At 44.9% G+C, this 24,373-nt stretch overlaps 1 protein-coding gene across 7 annotated transcripts in view; it reads right to left on the bottom strand.

Annotated features, from left to right (window-relative positions):
- Window positions 1-24,373, bottom strand: part of LOC115094262 (protein AF-10-like) — a 132,042-nt gene that overhangs the window by 102,088 nt on the left and 5,581 nt on the right. For 4 of the 7 annotated variants that reach the window (XM_029607127.1, XM_029607125.1, XM_029607124.1 and 1 more), the window contains exons 2-7: window positions 17,118-17,197; window positions 16,969-17,024; window positions 12,374-12,482; window positions 11,279-11,373; window positions 10,276-10,369; window positions 7,993-8,097 (exon numbers count right to left, since the gene is read on the bottom strand). In XM_029607127.1, coding sequence (XP_029462987.1) covers window positions 7,993-8,097; window positions 10,276-10,369; window positions 11,279-11,373; window positions 12,374-12,482; window positions 16,969-17,024; window positions 17,118-17,197 — 539 coding nt within the window. Of the gene's footprint in view, window positions 1-7,992; window positions 8,098-10,275; window positions 10,370-11,278; window positions 11,374-12,373; window positions 12,484-16,968; window positions 17,025-17,117; window positions 17,198-24,373 lie in introns of those variants that run through there. The other 3 variants (XM_029607129.1, XM_029607126.1, XM_029607128.1) reach the window with 3 other exon arrangements.

Genomic DNA, 24,373 nt, shown 5'->3' on the forward strand with positions numbered 1-24,373 from the left:
GTCTATTTCATGTTACCGTTGCTAGTAATAGCAGTGGCTATTTTCTAAGTCAACTTAATAGCAGGTAATGGACTTCTCCTCCAAGAACTTATCCAATCCTTTTTTAAACACAGCTATACTAACTGAACTAACCATGTCCTCTGGCAACAGATTCCAGAGTTTAATTGTGCATTGAGTAAAAAAGAACTTTCTCCGATTAGTTTTAAATGTGCCCCATGCTAATGTCATGGAGTGCCCCTAGTCTTATTATCTGAAAGACTAAATAACCGATTCACATCCACCCATTATAGACCTCTCATGATTTTAAACACCTCTATCATATCCCCCCTCAGCAGTCTCTTCTCCAAGCTGAAAAGTCCTAACCTCTTTAGTCTTTCCTCATAGGGGAGCTGTTCCATTCCCCTTATTTTGGTCGCCCTTCTCTGTACCTTCTCCATCGCAATTATATCTTTTTTGAGATGCGGCGACCAGAATTGTACACAGTATTCAAGGTGGGTCTCACCATGGAGCGATACAGAGGCATAATGACATTTTCCATTTTATTCACCATTCCCTTCCTAATAATTCCCAACATTGTTTGCTTTTTTGACTGCCACAGCACACTGAACCGACGATTTCAATGTCTTATCCACTATGACGCCTAGATCTCTTTCTTGGGTGGTAGCACCTTATATTAAACCTAACAAACTCTCACAGACAGCAATCTCAAAGATTATAAAGGATAAATCCACAGATCTCTCCCTCTGTGTGTCCCTCCATCCAACATACAATCTCCCACCTATGACTACCTTTCTTTCTGACTCCCAGAATCCTTCCCTTTTTGTTCTATAGCAGATGTCCCCTACATGATTTGAACTCAGATTTTTTCTTATACCTATTTTATTGTATATCTTGATATGTTTATGCTAATGTTCTATACCAGTTTTTACAGTTTTTGCTGTTAAATTACTTTAAATGTATCAGGTTGTTGTAATTGTAAACTGGAGTGAAAGCAACTCTGCTATATCTCGGTATATAAAATATGCTAAATAAATAAACTATAGCATGGGTTATTTTTCCCTGTATGCATCACCTTGCACTTATCCACATTAAATTTCATCTGCTATTTGAATGCCCAATTTTCCAGTCTCACAAGGTCTTACTGCAATTTATCACAATCTGCTTCTGATTTAACTATTCTGAACAATTTTGTATCATCTGCAAATTTGATTACCTCACTCGTCATATTTCTTTCCAGATCATTTATAAATATATTGAAAAGTAAGGGTCCCAATACAGATCCCTGAGGCACTCCACTGTCCACTCCCTTCCACTGAGAAAATTGTCCATTTAATCCTACTCTCTCCGTTTCCTGTTTTTTAGCCAGTTTGTAATCCATGAAAGGACATCGCCACCTATCCCATGACTTTTTACTTTTCCTAGAAGCCTCTCATGAGGAACTTTATCAAAACGCCTTCTGAAAATCCAAGTACACTACATCTACCGGTTCACCTTTATCCACATGTTTATCAACTTCTTCAAAAAATTGAAGCAGATTTGTGAGGCAAGACTTGCCTTGGGTAAAGCCATGCTGACTTTGTTCCATTAAACCATGTCTTTCTATATGTTCTGTGATTTTGATGCTTAGAACACTTTCCACTATTTTTCCTGGCACTGAAGTCAGGCTAACTGGTCTGTAGTTTCCCGGAGCCCTTTTTAAATATTGGGGTTACATTAGCTGTCCTCCAGTCTTCAGGTACAATGGATGATTTTAATGATAGGTTACAAATTTTTACTAATAGGTCTGAAATTTCATTTAGTTCCTTTAGAACCCTGGGGTGTATACCATCTGGTCCAGGTGATTTATTACTCTTCAGTTTATCAATCAGGCCTACCATATCTTCTAGGTTCACCGTGATTTGGTTCAGTCCATCTGAATCATTACCCATGAAAACCTTCTCCGGAACGGGTATCTCTCCTACATCCTCTTTAGTAGACACCAAAGGAAAGAAATCATTTAACCTTTCCGCGATGGCCTTATCTTCTCTAAGTGCCCCTTTAATCCCTCGATCATCTAACGGTCCAACTGATTCCCTCACAGGCTTTCTGCTTCGGATATATTTTTTAAAGTTTTTATTGTGAGGTTTCGCCTCTCGGCCAACTTCTTTTCAAATTCTCTCTTAGCCTGTCTTACATTTAACAATATCCTATTTTCTTCTGTTGGATCCTTCTTCCAATTTTTGAATGAAGATCTTTTGGCTAAAATAGCTTCTTTAACCTCCCCTTTTAACCATGCCGGTAATCGTTTTGCCTCCTTTCCACCTTTAATGTGGGGAATACATCTGGACTGTGCTGCTAGGATGATTTTTTTTTTTTTATTTTATTTTATTTTATTTTTTTTTAACAATGACCATGCCTCTTGCACACTTTTTACCTTTGTAGCTGCTCCTTTCAATTTTTTTTTCTTACAATTTTTCTCATTTTATCAAAGTTTTCCTTTTGAAAGTTTAGTACGAGAGCCGTGGATTTGCTTACTGTCCCCCTTCCAGTCATTAATTCAAATTTGATCAGATTATGATCACTATTGCCAAGCGGCCCCACCACCGTTACCTCTCTCACCAAATCCTGTCCTCCACTGAGAATTAGATATAAAATTGTTCCCTCTCTTGTCGGTTCCTGGACCAATTGCTCCATAAAAATGTCATTTATTCCATCCAGGAACTTTTATATCTCTAGCATGTACTGATGATACATTTACCCAGTCAATATTGGGGTAATTGAAGTCTCCCATTATTACCGCACTACCAATTTGGTTAGCTTCCCTAATTTCTCTTAGCATTTCACTATCAGTCTCACCATCTTGACCAGGTGGACGGTAGTATACTCCTGTCACTATAGTCTTCCCCGACACACAAGGGATTTCTACCCATAAAGATTCAATTGTGCATTTAGTCTCATGCAGAATGTTTATCCTGTTGGACTCTATGCCATCCCGGACATAAAGCGCCACACCGCCTCCCAGGTGCTCCTCTCTGTGATTGTGATATAATTTGTACCCCAGTAAAGCACTGTCCCATTGGTTGCCCTCTTTACACCATGCCTCTGAGATGCCAATTAAGTCTATGTCATCATTCACTGCTATACATTCTAATTCCCCGATTTTACTTCTTAGACTTCTGGCATTAGCATACAAACATTTCAAAGTTTGTTTTTTGTCTGTATTTTCATTCTGCTTTTTAATTGATAGGGATAAGTTAGAATTTTTTAGCTCAGGTGAGTTTTTAGTTACAGGCACTGGGACTACTTTTCTTATTATTGGAACCTCACTGTCGGGATGCCCTAATTCTAATGCATCATTAGTATCCTTTGAAGATACCTCTCTCCGAACCACGCGCTGCTGAGCGACTGTCTGCTTTCCCCTTTGTTCTAGTTTAAAAGCTGCTCTCTCCTTTTTAAAGGTTAGCGCCAGCAGTCTGGTTCCACCCTGGTTAAGGTGGAGCCCATCCCTTCGGAAGAGGCTCCCCCTTCCCCAATAGGTTCCCCAGTTCCTAACAAAACTGAATCCCTCTTCTTTGCACCATCGTCTCATCCACGCAATGAGACTCCGGAGCTCTGCCTGCCTCTGGTGACCTGCGTGTGGAACAGGGAGCATTTCAGAGAATGCTACCCTGGAGGTTCTGGATTTAAGCTTTCTACCTAAGAGCCTAAATTTGGCTTCCAGAACCTCCCTCCCACATTTTCCTATGTCGTTGGTGCCCACATGTACCACATCAGCCAGCTCCTCCTCAGCACTGCCTAAAATACTATCTAGGTGACGCGTGAGATCCGCCACCTTCACATCAGCTAGGCATGTTACCAGGTGATCCTCACGCCCACCAGCCACCCAGCTGTCTACATTCCTAATAATCGAATCACCAACTATGACGGCCGACCTAACCCTTCCCTCCTGGGCAGTAGGCCTTGGGGAGATATCCTCGGTGCGAAAGAACAATGCATCACCTGGAGAGCAGGTCCTTGCTACAGGATCCTTTCCTGCTGCATCAGGTTGATGCTCTCCAATCATGAGACCTTCTTCCTCCAAGGCAGCACCAGGGCTGCCAGTCTGAAGTTGGGACTTGGCTACTATGTCCCTGAAGGTCTCATCTATATACCTCTCTGTCTGCCTCAGCTCCTCCAGGTCTGCCACTCAAGCCTCCAGAGATCAGACTCGTTCTCTGAGAGCCAGGAGCTCTTTGCATCGCATGCATAATTTCTCACCGGCGAGTAAAAAAATCATACATGTGACACTTGATGCAAAAGACTGGGAAGCCCCCCTCTTGCTGCTGGATTGCTGCCTTCATCTCAAATTTGTTCAGTTCCTACTTAAGTTTTAGGTTGCTATGGGAGTAGGAATGTGTCTAATTAAATGTTTTAGTGAAGTGACACACAGGCCGATACAGTACAGTGCGCTCCAGTGGAGCGCACTGTTAACCCGCGATTGGACGCGCTAGCTTTACCCCTTATTCAGTAAGGGGTAATAGCGCGTCCAAAACACGCGTCCAACCCCCCCCCCCCCCCCGAACCTAATAGCGCCCGCAACATGCAAATGCAAGTTGATGGCCCTATTATGTATTCCCGCGCGATTCAGTAAGTAAAATGTGCAGCCAAGCCGCACATTTTACTTTCAGAAATTAGCGCCTACCCAAAAGGTAGGCGCTAATTTCTCCGGGCACTGGGAAAGTGCACAGAAAAGCAGTAAAAAAAAACTGCTTTTCTGTGCACCCTCCGACTTAATATCATGGCGATATTAAGTCTGAGGTCCCGAAAGTTTAAAAAAGTAAAAAAAAAAAAAAAAAAAAAATTTGAAATAGGCCCGTGGCTTGAAAACCGGACGCTCAATTTTGCCGGCATCCGGTTTCCGAGCCCACTTTGCTGTCAAACCCGCTGACAGCCGCCACTCCTGTCCGAAAAGAGGCGCTAGGGACACACTCTTTTTACCGCCAGGTCTAATTTAAATACATTTATTTACTGTATCGCATGCACAGGAGAGTGGCGCTCTCCTGAGTTTTTACTGTATCGGCCCGATTGGGTGAGAGGGTGTTTTGTGAACCCCAGGTGATTGCACAAGCCATTTGCCGGGTCAGATTACACCTGCCTGCCATTGTTTGTATGCAGGTATAAACATGCTCTCTTACAACCTTTACAAATGCATTTACCAACGGCAGCTGCTTCCTGATCAGAAAGCATGTATAGATTTAGCGCTTTGTGAAATGGTCCGTTACTAGCAGTGGAAAATGTTTTGCTTGCCAAGAGAGACAGAGTTGGGTGTGTTTTGGAAGACCATCACCTGGCTGTTTCCATTCAACCCTCATGTCACACATAAAAGTGATCTGATCCAGTATCACCTCTGACTGGAATCACTCCTTTCCCCAAAACTACTGCCTGCTTCACTCCCTCCTCAGCAGCTGAGGCTGAAGGGCTCAGCTGAGTGAATCTGAACCCAGTGGCACAATGAGCCAGGAGAGGAAAATCAGCCAGCTCTGCCATATATGCATGGGGCTGCTCAGACTTGATCACCTGAACAATACGGAGCAGCAGGTCATGGGAAAGGAAAGGAAAAAAAAAAGAAAAAGACAAGAGGAGGAAGGTGAGGCGAGTTATGTTGTGAAATTACAAGTATTCACCTTGTGTCATTTCTTTTGACTAGGACAGTGGTTCTCAACAGGCATGCGAGGACACACTGGTGTGGCACAGGACCAGCAGGAAACTGTTCTCCCCCCCCCAAAATCAGCCTGAGGGGGAGTCTATTGACTTATCCTTTATTGGATCAGATAGGAGAGAACTCCTGTTTCCTTCTCCTCTTTCTGACCTAGGGGGTGGTGGTTTCCTCCTTCACTTAGATCAGAGTGAGTCATCGCCAACTCTTGCTCTTCTGGACCCAATGGGACACCAACTTTATCTTCCCCCATTGAACCTGGAAGTGATGCTGCTGATGCTACCTTCACCCTGTGAGGGGTGGGTGAGAGAGGTGTAGGGAGTGCTGAGCAGAAAGTGGTCTGGAAGAGGGGATTCAAGGTAGGAAGGGAGCAGGGAGAGTCAAGCAGAGCACAGGAAAGAGGATGCGAACGGTGGGGTCAGGAATGCAAGGCAGGGATGTGAGTATGAGGGGGATCATTGAAAGAGTAATTGGGAGAAGTGAGGGATGATCCACAATGTGTCAGTTTTGGGATTGGGCATTTCTTCTACATTTGTACTTTTAGTGTAGGAGGAAATCTATTTCTGTTTCTAGTGCTCCAGCTTTGCACTGCAAGCAGAGTGGATTTTGGGATGTGTCCATTCCAGTTTTTGACTCCACATTAGAAATTTGTGGTCTTTTATTCTGTATTTAGTGACGGTAAATGAGTACTTTACTAGTATGTAGGGATTTGTATCAGTCTTATTTGTTGCGTTTTCTCAATAGGACATGAATTGGTGCTGCACTGCTGCCTTTTCACAGTTAGGGCTATTGCTGTTTGAGTTCTTGGAGTTAGTGTTGCTATGGTATGGCAGGTTTGATACACATGTGCAGAGTGGGTTTTTTTTCAGGATTTGTATTTTATAACGCGCCTAGTAGTAAAGGGAGTTTATAATGCTATTACCTGGATGTGTAAGGGATAGCTGGTGCGTGAGCCCTTAGTGCTGCAGCGTATTTGATGCAGCCTCATAAGAGGATCTACAAGGCCTATGCCAGCAGCTGACGAACAGACTCAATAATGACTGGAGCGTAGTACCGTCCTGCAGGGAAAGAATCTCTCAGTTTAACTCTGTCTGCTGGAAACAAAGATGTCTGCAAGTCAAATTGCATCCAACATTGGTTCAGAAATCAATGACATTTGGAGGGATCCCCATCATACCTCAGATGTGGAGACAAGTGAACTGTGGAAGTAGTAGGTTGGACTGGCAGTGTCAAAAGATGATGAATGACATATATTATAATGGGCAGACTGGAGCTTCGCCTATACCAGCCACCTCCCACTTGGGTTCTGGTGGCCAGCAGGACTTAGACGGAGCCTTGGGACAGAGTACGAGACAAGAGTCTAAAGACACACCAGGAACAAGGAAGATAACATGTAACAGAGTCACGGTCGGTGCAAGTAGCTAGAAAGAATGTCAGGTCCAAGCGAGAGGTCAAGATCCTGAGAGTCAGGCCAAGGGAGGAGGACACAAATATGGAAAAACAAGGCTGGACGAGACAGGGTTGGAAGGCATGGCTGGAAATGCAGGAACATTGTAGCAATACACTCTGCTAGGCAGGAGACCCATTGCTGAGACAAGGAGGGGAAGTCCAGGGAGCCCTTATATAGGGATGAGGTGATAACATGGTCTGTGAGCACTGCAGGCATTTTCCCACCACTGGCCCTTTAACTAGCACGTGGTTGGGCACCCACGCACCTAAAGCAGACCAGAGGAGTGGCAGTCATGGCGGCGCCCCATGCCACATGAGGAGAAACTGGCGGTGTCCTGCTGCAACACAAGGCCCAGCTGTTGGCAGCTTCGGAGATCAGTCCGGCAGCTTGCAAGGTTCATGCAAGCCACGAATCCTAAGATCACCCCAGAATCGTAATATCTTTTTGTACAGGGAATTAGTCTATTTCTGCTCTGCACTCATTGTTGAGAATAAGAGGGTTTCTGTGGATGCAGAATGTGTGTTTACATTTAGCCCATGATGGTTATTCGTTTAGTATGTCACGCACGTGAGCATCTGTCGGGTCTGTTCCAACCGAAAAAGGTTGAGAACCACGGGACCAGATTGCCAAATTATGCTTGATGCTGTCCCCCAAATCCAAAACAGAAGGAAGGGTGGGTTCAGAACTTCCTCCACTAAATCCAAAAGTGGAAAATAAAGTTTCTCTGCTGTTTACAGAACAAGGCAGCAACCATGGTGGCAGCCCACATGGGGGAGATGGAAATCACATGGTTTACATCCCTCCAACTGCACTAATGGAATAGTCTTCTTGGTAGAGGCCTAGTAGTGCTTTACATATGTGTTCTTACCCGACACTTGTCTTTTCTTCTCCCTTGTCCATCAGTAGCTTTCTTTCTGCTTTTGGCTCTATTAACAGTAGAGGTTATATTTTGCTTCCCATCAGTTGAAAGTTCCTAAGAAAATTAATTGTTCAAACTGTTTATTAAATATAGCGGTACAGAGAGCAAGTACTCTGATGCCCAACACACATAATAAAAAGATACAGTAAGTTTCATTTACATTCAGTATTCAAACCTCCCCTTCCATCCTCTAAAAGAAATCAATCCTCCCCTCCCCCATTCCACCCCTCAGAGCTACAAACGGCAGGTCCCATTACTCACCAAGGGCAACCATGCATGCAGTACACAATGCCCCACATATAGTTTCAAAGTGTACAAAAATATTAGCAAGGGTTTATGACGACATATCATTAAAGCACAGAGCTACAAATCTTAGCTGGCAAACTTTGAAGATATGCATTTTAACAGGCCAATACAGTACAGTGCGCTCCGGCGAAGCACACTGTTAATCCGCGATTGGACATGCATTTGACGCGCTAGCTTTACCCCTTATTCAGTAAGGGGTAATAGTGCGTCGAAAACGCACATCCAACCCCCTCGAACCTAATAGCGCCCACAACATGCAAATGCATGTTGATGGCCCTATTAGGTATTCCCGCGCGATACAGTAAGTAAAATGTGCAGCCAAGCCACATTTAACTTTAAGAAATTAGCACCTACCCAAAGGTAGGCGTTAATTTCTGCCGGCGCCGGGGAAGTGCACAGAAAAGCAGTAAAAACTGCTTTTCTGTGCACCCTCCGACTTAATATCATGGCGATATTAAGTCGGAGGCCCCCAAAGTTTAAAAAAGTTAAAAAGTAAAAAAAAAAGTAAATATAAAAGTTTGAAATGGGCCCGTGGCTCGAAAACCGGACGCTCAATTTTGCCAGAGTGTGGTTTCCGAACCAGTGGCTGTCAGCGGGCTTGAGAACAGACACCGGCAAAATTGAGCGACTGCTATCAAACCCGCTGACAGCCACCGCTCCTGTCCAAAAAGAGGCGCTAAGGACGCACTAGTGTCCCTAGTGCCTCTTTTTGCCGCAGGCCCTAATTTAAATAAATTAATTTAGTGAATCGCGCGCACAGGAGAGTGGGCGTTCACCTGCTCTCCCGCGACTTTTACTGTATCGGCCCATAAATTTCTTAACACACACTTCTGTCGTTTCATCAAATGCCTAGCCTTCATTTTTTCTAGCAACATCGACTCATGGAAAGCATTCCTCCAGGCCCAGTACGAAGGAGCTTCCTGTGCTTTCCACATCATAAGAATACTTTTTTTTCCCCCCACCAAGCAAGCCTTACGGATTAATAGCACCTATTACCTTTACCCTGTATTTGAAACGAAGCAGAAACAAAACTCCCTCAGGAAGGAAGAAAGGAATGTATGGTTTCAAAACATTCCCAAAGCCAATTCTAACATTTTTTAAATAGGATCGCAGGACCAGAACGCATGACCCAAAGTTCCTCTTATCTTGCTTACATTTCTGATAGATGCAAGTTGTGATAGTTCCAGATCTATTCGCCCTTGTCGGAGAAATGTATGCATGTACTAAAAAACTTAAAATTGTGTCTCCCTCAGTCTCACAGAGAACACCAAAAAGTCTTAATATGATGAAATCAGGCCCTCAACTAGGTATCCATAAGTACTATGGAAAGATTACTGTTCCATTTGTCAAGCAGAGAAACTATGGACCTTGATGGCTGAATTTTCAGTAAGGATTTATAGAGCCAGGAAACTCATCCTCCTAAAATCCTCAGTTTGAAAGAAATCTTCCAGCTGATCACAAAATGCTGCCAAACTATGCACATAGTGTCGCATTGCACATAAGCAAAATGATCCCTACGCAACAAGCTACTGAAGTCAGAGGTTGGATAGTTGTTGCTGTGGAGGTGTAAGATTTGCATACGACTGAAGGAAACGCTGAGAATGGATGTTGGATATTTGGAAACATAAGATGTTCCTGTGCTTGGAGTATATTCAAGAGAAGAAGGTTAGATGTTGAGGTATAAGATGTGCCTCATCATGGACTGTATGGAAATAAAAGCGGACAGAAAATTGGTTACCCATTTAGTGAAGTAAACTGTGCCAATAAGGAAACCCTGAAGCCAGTCAATGGTGCTAGTGTTGATTAGCAATATCATTCCCCCAATGCATGGAAGAAACCATCTCTGTCTAGTGCAATAATACAATCAAATATAGCATTTCTTTCCCCCAGCAGCTCATTGCCCATATGGTTATGCAGGTTCTTCACCTGCTGTCTGAAGTGCATCGCGCAGTAGCCGCTGTACTGGACTTCCTGCTCACCAGTCCCCTCCTCCTCGCACAGAAGTCCTGCCACCTGAGCACTATGAGGAAAACAGAGCAGAAGCATCAATATAACATCCACCACACAGCTCATCTCCAACACTAGGGAGAAAGGAATGGCCTCTCCAAGGAGGGAAATCATTTAGAAAGGTTCAATATAGCCACTGGGTTCTTTATAAATTGTTAATTTTTTTGTAACTGCTATTTCTGCTCCCCCTTCCTCTCCGCTCGCATGATGCTTGACAAATCAAAATAAATATTCCGTACTAACTTTCAACCCCAGTTTCATTGTTTCTACTAATCCCATCCTCGCATTAAAACTTTGTATGACTTTGAAAACAAATACCTTTGCAATAATCCAACCAAAATCAATGTGCATAATCTTGGAAAATCATCCCTTACTCATTTTGCATTGACCAGAGGAAAGGATTAGAACCCTTGAAAGCTATTCATAACTAGATTAGATTAGTCCCTAGGAAGGGTAATATGCACAACAGATTTAAGCAGGTGCTACTTCATGCCTGCAAGTTTCTGCACATGCTGTACTTTCAAAAATCAAAAGTACGCATGGAAATCTTTTTCCGGCTCAGACTCCACCCCCCTGAAACGCCTCTTGTGAGTGCACATTTAATCAAGTTACACAAATACTTTTATATGCACTGACCCCAGTGGATTTTCAAAAGCCAAAAAGTTACATGCATAAACCCAGGATTAATGCATGTAGATCCTTCAGCAAATTACCCCCCAAAAAAGGTGCCAGCTGCATCTGTGTCCTCAATTTTATTTCTGTTTAAGTGGAGCAAAAAAAAGCAACCACATTAATTCCTAACGGTGCAAAAACACTTTGGGACATCTTAGACTAGAGCATCCCAGTTACTGCTGGCTCTTCTCCTTTTGCCCATTTCACTAGAGGGATCTGGATACATTAAAAAGGAAAAGATATTTCTCACCAAGTGGCGTGGAAAGCTTTCAGACATCGAGAGGCATTACAGGTCATGCAGGCACCCTTCCCTTCTCTGCCCTTCTCAACGCAAATGTAGCAAACCTTTACAGCATGAAAATAAAAGAATACATTTTACATGATGAAGAATGTGTTAATCACGCACGCATGAAGGTGCAGCAGGAAGCATGGTGCCTGAAAGAGACCATCTGATTTTTGGTTGACACACATGAGGATCAGAGAAAGATTAGGAGGGAGACAGTGGAGAAAATAGTGACATTATTGGCCAAATAAGAGAGAGAGAGTGCCTGCTAAAGAAAGGAAATTTGGATGTCAGAGAAAGGCCAGAAGAACAATCCTTAGCTCAGGCCCCTGACTGTCAAGGTGGCTGAGACTGGCCATGCTGCAGAGAGTTTGCTCACAATCCCTGAGCAGAAAGCTCCTGTTTTTCAGGACTACCTGGGAATGTGCAGGGGACCTGGGGAGTCTTTTCCCAGCTCAGGTTCTTGCTAGGTTGATCAATAAAACCTAACAGCTTGATATTCAGCAGCATGTGGAGTGGACAAGATATCCAGCTAGAGTCAGCCAGATAAATCGTCAGGAATATTCAATGGAGTACTTCTGATTAAGTGCTCTGCTGAATATATCCAGATAGAGTCCAAGTTAACTAGATAAAGTTAGCCAAATAATATCAGAGATAGCTAGATAACTTATCCAATTTAGTTAACTCTAACTTGGAGGCATTCTGAGGCAGTCAGATACATTTTATCTGGCTAACTATTTGTCCAGATAACTTGGAGACAGTCAGAGGGCAGAATTTTGAAAACCTGTAGTTTGTTCAGCTAAGTCTTGAATTTAGCCAGAGGAACCATTCAAATAATGATTCCCAAAGAACAAGAGACAGGAGTTGCTCAGCCTATGGATGCTGGACTCTGCTCCCAGCTCATTCTACTGTAGGGCTGACTGCTACTGGCAATGGTTAAGAGATTCTGCTCACAGCCTGCAGGAGACAAGTCCCAATCCAAGTAGAGATCTACGTTCTTATGTCTTGCATTGCTGCATAGGTCAAACCTGTGTGAAACTGAGAAAAAAAAAAAAAAAGTACCTTATTGTAGCGTTCCCTGGGAACAGACCCCAGTAGAATGGGTTCCATGGTGACAGTGCTGGCAAAGCGCACTTCCGGGATATAGAGAGCACATACTACATGAGACCACCCTGAGCAAGAAAAAGTATTGAAATAACAGCAGTAATTGTAGCAGAACTAATTACTTTCACCTATTAGACTTTTTATTAGTAATCCACTGTCCTTTCCCCTTTACAAAAAAATTGAAAACAGGAAAACTGTTAAGAGTTTTATTCCTTTAAAATGCCATGCTACGTTCCTGCGCCTGTAGCAGTTTGTTTGTAGTGTCCCTTGACCTTTTACTCAGAAAAACCTTTTATAATACACTAAATGCTTTTGCATACTTGTGCAGCACTATCAATGGCTCATTATCTCACCTGTACTCAGAAAAATGGGCTCTCTGACTGATGAGGGGAGAGGTTTTTGGTAACTTCTTTACCATCATGTTTCTTTGAAGGGAGTATCTCTCTGTAGATGACAGCAATCTACACAAAATTCTATAAATAATGTCACACACCAGCAGTAGCTGTAAACAGTGATCAGAAGTGTAAGGGTGCTTTGAGGTGGTTCTCTGAGGAGACAGACCAGTAGGTGGCAGTGAAGAAGCAGAAAAATAGCAGCAGCATAATAAGGTTGAACTGATCATACTTGTGGAAATAGCCAAGGCTGTTCAAATGCTAAAAGAAGGTCAAAGGTTTGCATATATGATTATTAACCAGTTAGAAATTATGTTAACAAAAGTAACTAACCCAATGGTTTGGAATTTAGGAACAGTGATGTACCGTATATAACTGACCATAAAAGCTCAGATCTGAGTGTTTACTCTACATTTCTTGGTAAGCTGTAGTGCTCCTAAGATCTTATAATAAAGATTAAAGATTTTTCTCTTACTGGCTTGTTGGGGGTGCTAGTAAATACTTGATTTCTTAGTGTCCAGTTAGATGAATCCAGAACAAGTCAGTTATGCACCTCTACCAGAAGATGAAGACGGAGCAAACTGATGTCACAATATATATACCCCCTGCAGTGACATCAGCCCACCAGTATTTTCCATCTCCAGCAGATGGTGGGCATGCATCTCCCCACTGGGGGATTGCTTCTTTTTAAAGAAAAAGGAGAATTATGGAAATATTCACCCTGCTCTTCTGTGCTGATCCCAAGTGATCCCTCCCACAGTTGACAATTCCTGAGGTGATTTCCGTGGTTCCTCAAACGAGTGCCTTGGTCTGTTACCTGATTTTTCAGCCGGCATGGGCTTAGCTGCTTGAGCAGCTGAAAGGCAGCAGGTGCAGGAAGCTTAGGACGGCAGTGATGGCACATGCCCTCTTCCCCCCCGCAGCCAGAGACCGTCTCTGTACTCAGGCAGGTAAGGCTGAGCTCCTGTAAGTTAAAAAAAAAAAATGATTATACAAGACTTAGAAGGTGGTCTTTTGTTATGCAGGGCTTCCTCCTCCTCCAGTCTCCGTGCTTGGAATGCCAGTCCGACATTCATCTTGCTCCGTGGGCGGTCAAGGGACATGGCAGCCTGGCGGGTTGAGCAGCATCCTGAGGAGTGTGCCTGAACAGAAAACATGGAGAAAGGCAAATGCCCCAGAATCCTGTCTGGTCGCAGGAGAGTGGGCATTGTCAGATGAGGTGTGTCATCTGATTCGGGATCAATGGGGTCTCCCATTCCTAGACCTGTTGGCGACCATGAGCAATGTGAAAGTTCCGCGATTCTTCAGACGGAGAAGAGTTCCGAAGTCATTGGGGATCGATGCCCTAGTGCAGGAGTGGCCGGAAAACAAGTTGCTGTATGCCTTTCCTCCAAGGCCCATGTGGGGCAGATTGATTTGAAGGATTGACCACCACAGAGGAATGGTGCTCTTGGTCGCTCCAAATTGGCCCAGGAGACCGTGGTATGCAGATCTGCAGAGGCTCCTGGTGGATTCGCCTCTTCGACTTCCAATGCACAAGAACCTGTTCTTCTTGAAGCTACAACTCGATTTTGTCTTATGGTATGGCCCTTGAAAGGGCTCACTTGCTGAAATATGGATACTCTGCAGTAGTGATTTTCACCTTGCTAAGAGCTAGAAAGTTCTTCACTTCCTGGCCTATGTGCAAGTTTGGAGAGTGTTTGACGCCTGATTAAGGATTGAAGTACTCTTCCCTCCTTGGTCAAAATTCAACTCATTTTGGAATTTTTGCAGGATGGCTTGATTAAAGGTTTGGCTCTTAATTCCTTAAAAAGGTACAAGTAGCAGCTCTTGCCTGTTTTAGGGATCAGGTAAATGGTGAATCCTTGCTGGCTCATCCTTATGTGGCCAGTTTTCTGAAAGGACTGAAACATCTTCAGTCTCCCTTGTGGTTTCCGGTGCCCCTGTAGAATCTTAATTTGGTTTTGGAGCTTTTGGCAGGCCCTTTGTTAAGACTGCTATGTACTCTGTCCTTGTGATTATTAACCTTGAAAATGGTTTTCCTTGTGGCAATTTGTTCTGTGCATATGTTTCCGAAATGCAGGCCTTGTCTTGCTGGGAGCTATTTCTCAGACTCCAGGGGCAGTACAGCTGCATACTGTTCCTTCCTTTTTCCCTGAAGGTGGTCACAGAGTTTCACTTGAATCAGTCCATCTCCCTGCTGTCTCTGGACAAAGAGAGAGATGTAGAGGAATTTCATCTGTTGCGAACCTGGGATGTCAAGAGACATATTGTCAGGCATCTCGAGGTTACGGAGCCTTTGCGGAAGTCAGATTGCCTGTTTGTCCTTCACGGTGGTACTAGACAGGGAGAGCCAGCCTCAAGGACTATAATAGCTCATTGGATTAAGGAGGTAGTCATGGCTGCATATGTGGATGCTGGGAAGCTGTTACCTAGTCAGGTTAGAGCTCATTCCACAAGGGCTCAGGCAGCATCATGGGCAGAAGTTAGATTGTTGTCTCCCGTAGACATTTGCTGAGCAGAGACGTGGTCCTCCTTACACACCTTTCCAGGTATTATTGGCTGGATGCTCAGGCCTGGGAGGACACAGCCTTTACGCATGTGGTTTTGACTGGGCTGCAGGCAGCCTCCAGCCCTATTCGGGAATAGCTTGGGTACATCCCACTTGTTCTGGATTCATCTGACTGGGTGTTGCCTGTTAGCTAAGCATTGAAATGATTATCTGTTTTTAGTCAAGTTTTTTGCTAGTATGTCCACAGTTGCTTTTAAAGAGAAAACTGGCAGGCTGATGTCACACTGTGACGTCGGTTTGCTCCATCTCCATCTGCTGGTAGAGGTGCATAATACATTTGTTCTGGATTCATCTGACCATCCTAAAGAAAAGGAAATTATCAGGTAAGTAGTAAGTTTTCAGTATATATTCACCACTTCTGTTGGTTAAAAAAAAAAAAAAAAAAAAAGTATAAAAAACATATTAGAGCCCCAACAGTAATGCCAGGGCTCTCCCCTACCAGATAGCCAAGCTCAGAGAACCACAACATTCTAACGCCGGGAAACGCCAATATTGCAAAGCTACTACCTGCCCTATGCACAGAAGCAGGAGCCCAGGTGGAAAAAATAATTCCAGAAGAACTTCTGCTTCCCTCTTGCTCCCTCCTCTCCAGGTCCTATTTTTCGAGTTGCTGCAGCTCTCGAGTGCCAGTGTATCCTGCCAAGGGAACTGGCATAAGGATTTAGTCAGGCTTTGCAGAGGAAATACTGGAAAATGTAAAGGACTCCTGTTTGCTAGGCCCATTACTGTGGCATCTACTTGTGTTACATCTTTGCCAGAAAATTTACTCAACCGCCTGTTCAGGGCACCAACTGGCACCCAGGTCTGTAAATTAGTCCTGCTTTGATCCTATTGTACAGGTGGTTTTTTTTGTAAGTCCTGCTTTATGAACTGCAAGTCCATAGATACAGTGGGGTTACACCAGAATTGGCTGCAGCCTCTTAAGAGGGCATGGGGTCCATTGGAAGCCTTACCTGCACATATAACACCACAAAATGTATCAAAGGCACCTTTAGGCCATGCCTGGCTTTTTGTCACGACCACTCATGGTGAATTTGGGCAGCCATAGTGCCGATTCCAAAAGGGAAGAAGCTTAACGATATCACATGTCAATGGGATGTAAGCTCAAAAAAAATCAGCCCTGACCAAAAACATCTTCCTTCAGAAACTGTGTCACTTGGGGTCTTTGTACTGGGTCACCTGTCCCTCATTCTGTCTGCAGTGCAAATCTGACTCAAACCTCAGAATCTTTTATGACTAAACAAGTCAATACTTTTCAGCTACTCACACTGCTGCTGCCAGCTACCGATAGCACTACAAATTTATTAAATTACCTCAGTATTAACATCAGTACTAAGGAAGTGATTTACATTTCAGCCAAACTCTGCCTTTTATAGCCATGCGGACATGACTGTAAGCTCCATGGAGCAGGGACTCTCTCTCTCATTATGTATCCACACAGCGCTGCCAATGGCTAGTAGCGCTTTAGGCATGATAAATAGTAGCAGCAGCAGTTAAAAAAAAAAAAAAAGATACGCCCTCTTACTGCCAAGCCCACCCCCTCGTGTTTTGAGAGAGTAGCTAGTTTAGAAAATAAAAGTGGCACTGACCCCCCATTATCAGTTCTCTTGAATGCCCCATCCTTCAGCGGGCACAGCTCACACCTCTAGGAGGAAGAGAAGGATAAAAGGCGTCAGAGGAACAGCACGGGGGTCGCTTCTCTGCCAGGCTCTCTTTGCACAGTACGTACAGAACTCACCACTGTTGCCGCCTTCTCCTTAAACTCGCACTTCCTGCAGAACCAGGGGCCTTTGGGTACTTTAACAATGCCATAGCAACCTGCCATTAGAACAAGAACACGGCTAGGAGTTCGTTGCACAAAACGAGCCATCGTCTAGCAACTTACAGGTGCGCACATGGAGGGTTCCCCACTTCCCAGGCAAGAGTAGTCTCCCCCTGTTCCACCTTTTACTATGAGCTTGAAGGCCTTTGAGATGCATCATTGCAGGTTAAAAAAATAAATAAAGTCTTTGTGGGGGCCCTAATTACGAGCAAAATAAAAAATCAGGAATTGCTCAGACTGCTATGCAATGAAAGTCTTAACATATTTCAGAAAAAAAAAAAGCTGCTATTGTGAAGGAAAGGCAAAAGGATTTAAACCGGCTGCAGATGAACATAGCACAGGAGGGTGAACGACGTCGCACAATATCAAAAAGAAGCCGCAGGCAATTTTGCAGATTCACAAGGTAAATCTGTTTACATTCCCAGGTTAAAAAAAAAAAAACAAACACAAGTCAGACCTGGCAAGGACAGTCAGCAAGATATCTGCCTGAATAAAATTCAAGACTGATAGAAACACAGATTTCAGTTGGTTCACAGTGGCTGCCCATTTGTTTTGCTTGCTGTATTGCCACAGGATCTACTAGATTTAGGCTCTTCTCCCTCTCTCTGGCACTGAGGTCCCTGTGGGAATGCCCAAAGAATGTCTGAATTCAGTCACACTTTGATTCCTATCATCTTCGCTCTAGGTCTATTCAAGATGTCCAATACCTTCTCGGTAGAGAAGTGTTTTCTCACATTCCTTTTAGCTTTTCATTCTATGGAAAATACTACCTTGAAGCCTGCAACGTATTTGAATATTTAATTATGGTACGACTCATTGTTACTAATGAAAATGGGTCAGTCCAGCACCCTCATGTGGGAGTTGCCATTGGTCTCATCTTTTTACTTTTGAGCGCGCTGCACTTTTTGGAGTGCGTCAGTCTCTGTCTCTCTCTAATTTGAGCTTGCTATCTGGAAGTAGTGGCTAGCAGCATGCAGTCTTAGAGGATTCAGCTCCCTGTAAAGCATTTCTGACCTCCAGGGAGTAAATGCCAGAAAGACTGATACATCACGAATTTCCAGCATAGCTCTCTGCTTCAACGGCAGGGGAAAAGAAAAACTGATACTTCACGCATATCCAGCATAACTTCAACGGCAGGGGAGAAGAAAAAAGGATTCACACTCACAAAGCGGGGAGTAGCTGGCTTGTCACGGCGGTTACTACCCCAAACCAAATGTGCCTGATACTTCACTTTCGATGCATATCCAGCATAGCTCTCTGCTTCAACAGCAGGGGAGAAGATAAACAACCAATAAGGGCTGTATAACATAATCTGGGTAAAAACAAATAAGCATGGGTGTAGCTTGCTTATTGCGGCGGTTACTACTCCTACTACCTCTAACTAATCAAGCTAGATATTTCACTTGGATGCAGCTCCTCCACCGCTCTCTACATTAATGGCGGGGGTGGAAGGGAATTAGAACCAAGAGCTAAGAGAAACAGATAAGTATGGGAGAGGAAATGAGGGAAGCTTGCTGGGCAGACTGGATGGGCCATTTGGTCTTCTTCTGCCGTCATTTCTATGTTTCTATGTTTCTATATGCCACCTATAATCAAAGCCCTAGGTGGCTCACATCAAAACCCACACAGTGTGAATCTTTCCTTATTTAAGACTTGAAAAATGAACCATCTTGCTGTGAGTACTATGGGTTGCATCAGACTGTTGAAGAAGAAACTCAACAAATGACAACAGTGCCTGGGTTAGATGGTGTCAAGCTCTGAGATTAATTTACCACTCTAGGGTGCATGGTCAGGCTGGGATTTGATAGACTGTATGAAAAACATGTGCCTCATGTCTGTATTGTGAAGAAAATAAACAAGGACTATTAGACTCAACTAGAGTGTGCTGTGATTCATTTGAAGCGCATAGGGGCATGGAGTGCAGTGGTATCAGTAAGGGAAAGAGCGCTTGAGGCCTACCCGCTGAGTAACTGCGAGCTCTGTGGTAGTTCGTGTGGTGCAGGTTACAATAACTGGCCTATCTTTGGTTCCTTGAGTCTCTTCACGTAAAGCTTTCAGTGATGTCCCTCCTTTGAATTGCCTCCACCTTACCAATGTCCTTTTGTGGATGTGGTTTCCAGATTGGTATAGAAGTAATATTACTTCCCTCTTTCTGTCAATGATGCTTCTCTTTATACATCAAAACATACTATTACCCTTCCCAAAAGCTTTTTCATAATAATAAATTGGGTACTTTGAGGTCAAAGATAATGGTCCTCAAGATCTTTTCCTGTTGGTGGCTGCTGTTTCTTCCCCTCTCAAACTGTACACGGCTTTTGGATTTCTGCACTCCAAATATATGTTAATCTGCTCGGCACATTTATAGAGTTGAAACAAACATGTCAAACAACTAACACTTCTGGCAACTTGGGTTTGTCTAAAGACTTGACACAATCACCCTCACAAAACGCCATCCCATGTGCATAGAGAAGGCTCTCTACAAAGAGTCGTCCCTGAAAGATTCCTTGAACCCTTTCCTGGTCAGGGCTTGCCCTTTGATCTCCGAGGAAAGACCAATAGATTAGTAAAAATCTATCCTCTTCCAGATCCGCTCTCTTATATGCTGTGGGTCATGCATTTATTGTATAATCATCGAGCCCTGCTTTAAACCAAGGTCAAAAGAAGAGCTAATCTGGATTTTGACTACATATTTTTTGTTATTTCTACCATGCTCCTGGCCCAGGTCTATTTGGCAGCAACAATGTTGTGCGAATGTGGGGATTTGAGCAGGAATGTGTTATTACCTCTTATTTTATACTGTACTTTCATGATTGGGCTATTTCTTTTTTTCCTGTTGCTTTGGCATATTTCTTCTCTTCATATTTAGGGGCTATGAAATTTACTGCACGTGTTAAGGCTGTTTTGCACAGGTCACAAATAGTGTGCTATGCAATGAAGCCCTAACATGAACTTTAGGAGAGTCCCCCCTCCCCCCAGACATGTTAATATGTATGTGCTAAAATTAGTGCATCACTTAAATGAAATTTGACTGGGTAACATGGCATACTGGTCACCACTCGCTGCTGCAAAGTCTGTCATGCAAGCCAGCCTAAGGCAAAAATAGCTGGCTCCATGGGGGGGGGGGATTTGCTCCCCCCTAAAGATCATGCCGACCTTGTTCTCCTGCTATAGACCCCGAGCACCTCATACAAAGTCCCGACCTCCCTCTGCCCAGCAGAGCAACTGCAGAAGTCCCCTCCTGATATATTTGCAAGAATGATGCAGCCCCATTGGGACAATCCCTCCTCTTCTCATCACAAGAATAGCAAAGCCCTATGTACCAAGATTTCGCCAACCCCCTACCCATACCTCTGGAATGGCCACCTACTATTCTGGAGGTGCCTCCTTTCTTCCTTGGCAGGAGGGACTCCCGAACCCTCCTGCTGATACAGACGTTGAACTTAGGCAGCTTCATTCTAACAGTGCTTTGTTACATATTAAGCAGATTTCCTGCCATCTAGTGTGGCCGTCCATGTTTGTAGCATGGCCTTGGTACTGAGAGTAAGTTTTAGCATTTCCTTAATAAAATTAATTGCATAATGGGGTAGATTTTCAAACCGCGCGATTTGGCGTACTTTTGCTGGCGCATCAGGCGCCAGCAAAAGTACGCGGGATTTTAGTAGATACGCGCTTAGCCGCGCGTATCCGCTAAAATCCTGGATCGGCGCGCGCAAGGCTATCAATTCCGTATCGCCGGCGCGCACCGAGCCGTGCAGCCTACCCCCGTTCCCTCCGAGGCCGCTCCGAAATCGGAGCGGCCTCGGAGGGAACTTTCTTTTGCCCTCCCCTCCCCTACCTAACCCACCCGCCCGGCCCCGTCTAAACCCCCCCCTTACCTTTGTCGGGGGATTTACGCCTCCCAGAGGGAGACGTAAATCCCCGCGCGCCAGCGGGCCACTAGCACGCCGGGATGCGACCTGGGGGCGGGTCTGGAGGGCGCGGCCACACCCCCGGGCCGCCCCGCCGTAGCCATGCCCCCAGGCCCGCCCCGGAACGCTCCCGACATGCCCCGAAAACGCCGCGTGGTTCAGGCCCGCCCCCCGACACGCCCCCGACACGCCCCCCTCAGAAAACCCCGGGACTTACGCGAGTCCCGGGGCTCTGCGCGCGCCGGTAGGCCTATGTAAAATAGGCTCACCGGCGCGCAGGGCCCTGCTCGCCTAAATCCGCCCGGATTTGGGCGGATTTAGGCGAGCAGGGCTCTTAAAATCCTCCCTCCCGGAGGGATTTACACCTCCCTCTGGGAAGTGTAAATCCCCCGACAAAGGTAAGGGGGGGTGGGTTAGGTAGAGGAAGGGAGGGGAAGATGAGGGGAGGGCGTTAGAGGATTCCCTCCGAGGCCGCTCCGATTTCGGAGCGGCCTTGGAGGGAACGGGGGTAGGCTGCGCGGCTCGGAGCACGCCGGCTATACGTAATTGATAGCCTTGCACGCGCCGATCCAGGATTTTAGCGGATACGCGCGGCTCCGCGCGTATCTACTAAAATCCCGCGTACTTTTGTTGGCGCCTAGAGCGCCAACAAAAGTACGCCAACGCGCCTTGTTTGAAAATCTACCCCTTACTGAGTTGCATATTTGGCCCTACTGGTTGCCAGATGGCACAGTGATATCAGAATTTGTAGGGAAGCAGTATATATTGTTAAAATGTGGTCATTTCTAGCTCATTAAGGTTCATCTGGAGGGTGATGTTTGAGTGACAGCGTGGCCCTTCTTCTATAGGGGTATGTATAACTGGAAGCTTAAAGAGGGTGTTCCATGCGGAACAAGGGCTGGCCTTGGAGGAAGAAGGCTCTGTAGACGTATAGGACCACTGGAGAGGGAGTAGGTGCGACTCACCATGGTGCCCTAGGAGACTGAGAAACTAGTATGCTACAGCAAGCCCTCAAGGAGTAATCCAGAAGTGGAAGGAGTTGAGAACCAGGAGCTTGAAGAGGAAAAGGTCTAAGGATACTAAGATTGACAGAAAAGTGAAGAGCTAAAGATTAGAGTAAAGACTAGGGAACTGCATCTGCCTAGGGAAAGGGATAAGTTACCTTGAAGCCATTCTGTGAATAACTGAACTGTGAGAGAGGAACTTGATAAAGTGATCCTGAGAGTGGGAATGGGTAAAGGGATGTTGAGCTGAGAATTAGAAAAAAACAAAACAAAAAAAAACCCCAAAAAAAAGACAAAAGAGAAAACAAGAGTACTGTAAAGGAATAAGTGTTTGTGGGCCCCTGGACCGATGGGAGTGATGGTACCACCCATAGGGAGGAGCCCTGTGAGTCTCACCGTCGGGAGGCGAGGTCTCGGCAGGCTTCAGACACAGCTGTGGAATAGAGTCTTTATGAGAGAGAGACAGAGACAGAGACAGACACTCTCTGCCTGAGAAGTAGGCAGTGCAGAGACAAGCACAATGTTCGTGAGATGGGGTAAACCCAGAGGGAATACCTCCTAGTAATAGTCCGGTAATGATCCGCAGAGCGGAGTACACCGATAAGGTCTTCTCGTAGAGATGGCTTGGTAGTGGCCTGCAGCGCAGGGTACATCAGCGGGGTTCCTTAAGTAGATCAGGATTGGTAATGGCCCGCAGCGCGGGGTACGCCAGAGGATTCCCACAGATGATGGTATGGAGGAGGTCCGCAGAATGAGGTGCTCACAGGAGGTCCTATGAAGGTTAACGCGGTAGTGACCGGCAGTGCAGGGTACACCGGAGGTAGGAAGTAATCCAAGGATTCAGAGTACTCACAGCAATGTGCGTTCCAGCAGTAGTCCTAGGATGCAGGGGAGAGCGAAAGGCTAAGGCAGGTGGCCCTCTGAGGAGCAGATAGCCAGAGACAAGGAAGGGCCCCTGAGGGGGCCTTTTTAGAACCCTCCCAAACAGAACCTTCTACATTGTAGAGGATAGGACATCCTCTGAAATACAAGGAATCTTTCAACTTGAAGGGAATAAAAGAGTAAAGGTATTTCCACATATATTACATTCTACTACTATCTAGTGGCCAAGCAAAGAACACATAGGGTCTGAAGTAAGATCTGCAACCACACCCCTCAGGAGCCAAATAGTCTTCAGGGCTTTCAAAAAGGCTCTGTTAAGAACAAAACACTTGGTTCCCATAATTTGAGCATTGTTCAGCTTATAAACTCTTGGAAGTTAATTGTCTCTCTGTGTGTTTGGCCTGATTTCCTCGAGATCTGACTCTGGACTGAATCTGATCCAGTACTGCAAACTGGACTCTTAGTCAGCTGATTGGAACCAAAACCTTACTTCCATGGACATTTGTATAATAAAGGTTCTGTCGTTATGTTAACACCTGCTAACTGAAAGCCAGGTCATTATTATTTTGTTCCTAATCTGAATAAAGCCAAGCTTGCACTTTATAATCTTGGGTAAGAATGTCACATGTTCCTTACTATACACAGACTGTTCACAGATGCTGGATGTATAATGTTAGAGTAGGAACATGTCGTATTCCCCGACACTCTCCACCAGTAGATGTCTTGTCAGGAAGTGGGTATTTAACAAAAAACGTATGCATGCATTTTGGTTTGTGTTCTTTTTCCTTCATCTTTTGTCCTGAGTCGAATGTGTCCTCACACTGGTAGGTATATAGGGTTATGGTCACCCTCTTACAGTTCTCTCTCTCTCATAGCGAAGGCTCTGTGACTGCCTGACCCCTCACATTTTGAAAATGGCGCCCTTGCATGCCCCAGTGGCACCATGCCCACTGACACCACCCTAGGTGACCATCTAGTCCCACCTAATGGTCACACCGGCTCTGCTGGGTCTTAAGTCTTACAAAATACAGCCTCCTCTCCACTTGGCAGACATGCTGCAATAGCATGCAACGTAATATCATCTACGATACGCTGGGTCTGCAGGGGAGCATTTAGATCAGAGGGCAAGTTTCAGAAGTAGCCACAGTAGCAGGCCTATAAATACTCTCTATATTTCTGGACTATTTATTTGGTTTATAGTCCATCTTTCAGGCCCTTCAAGGCGGATCACATTCAGGTACTATTAGGTATTTTTCTGGCCCCTGAATAAAATCTAATTATAAAGCCTACGAGTCTGTGCGGATGCTGCCACACAAACAGAGGGTAGAGTTTCTGGGCCATGGGAGGAGATGTTCTTGGGATCCAAAGGAGAATGTGA

The sequence above is a fragment of the Rhinatrema bivittatum genome, chromosome 6 (genome assembly GCF_901001135.1).
Source record: "Rhinatrema bivittatum chromosome 6, aRhiBiv1.1, whole genome shotgun sequence".
In the NCBI taxonomy this organism is placed as follows: domain Eukaryota; kingdom Metazoa; phylum Chordata; class Amphibia; order Gymnophiona; family Rhinatrematidae; genus Rhinatrema; species Rhinatrema bivittatum.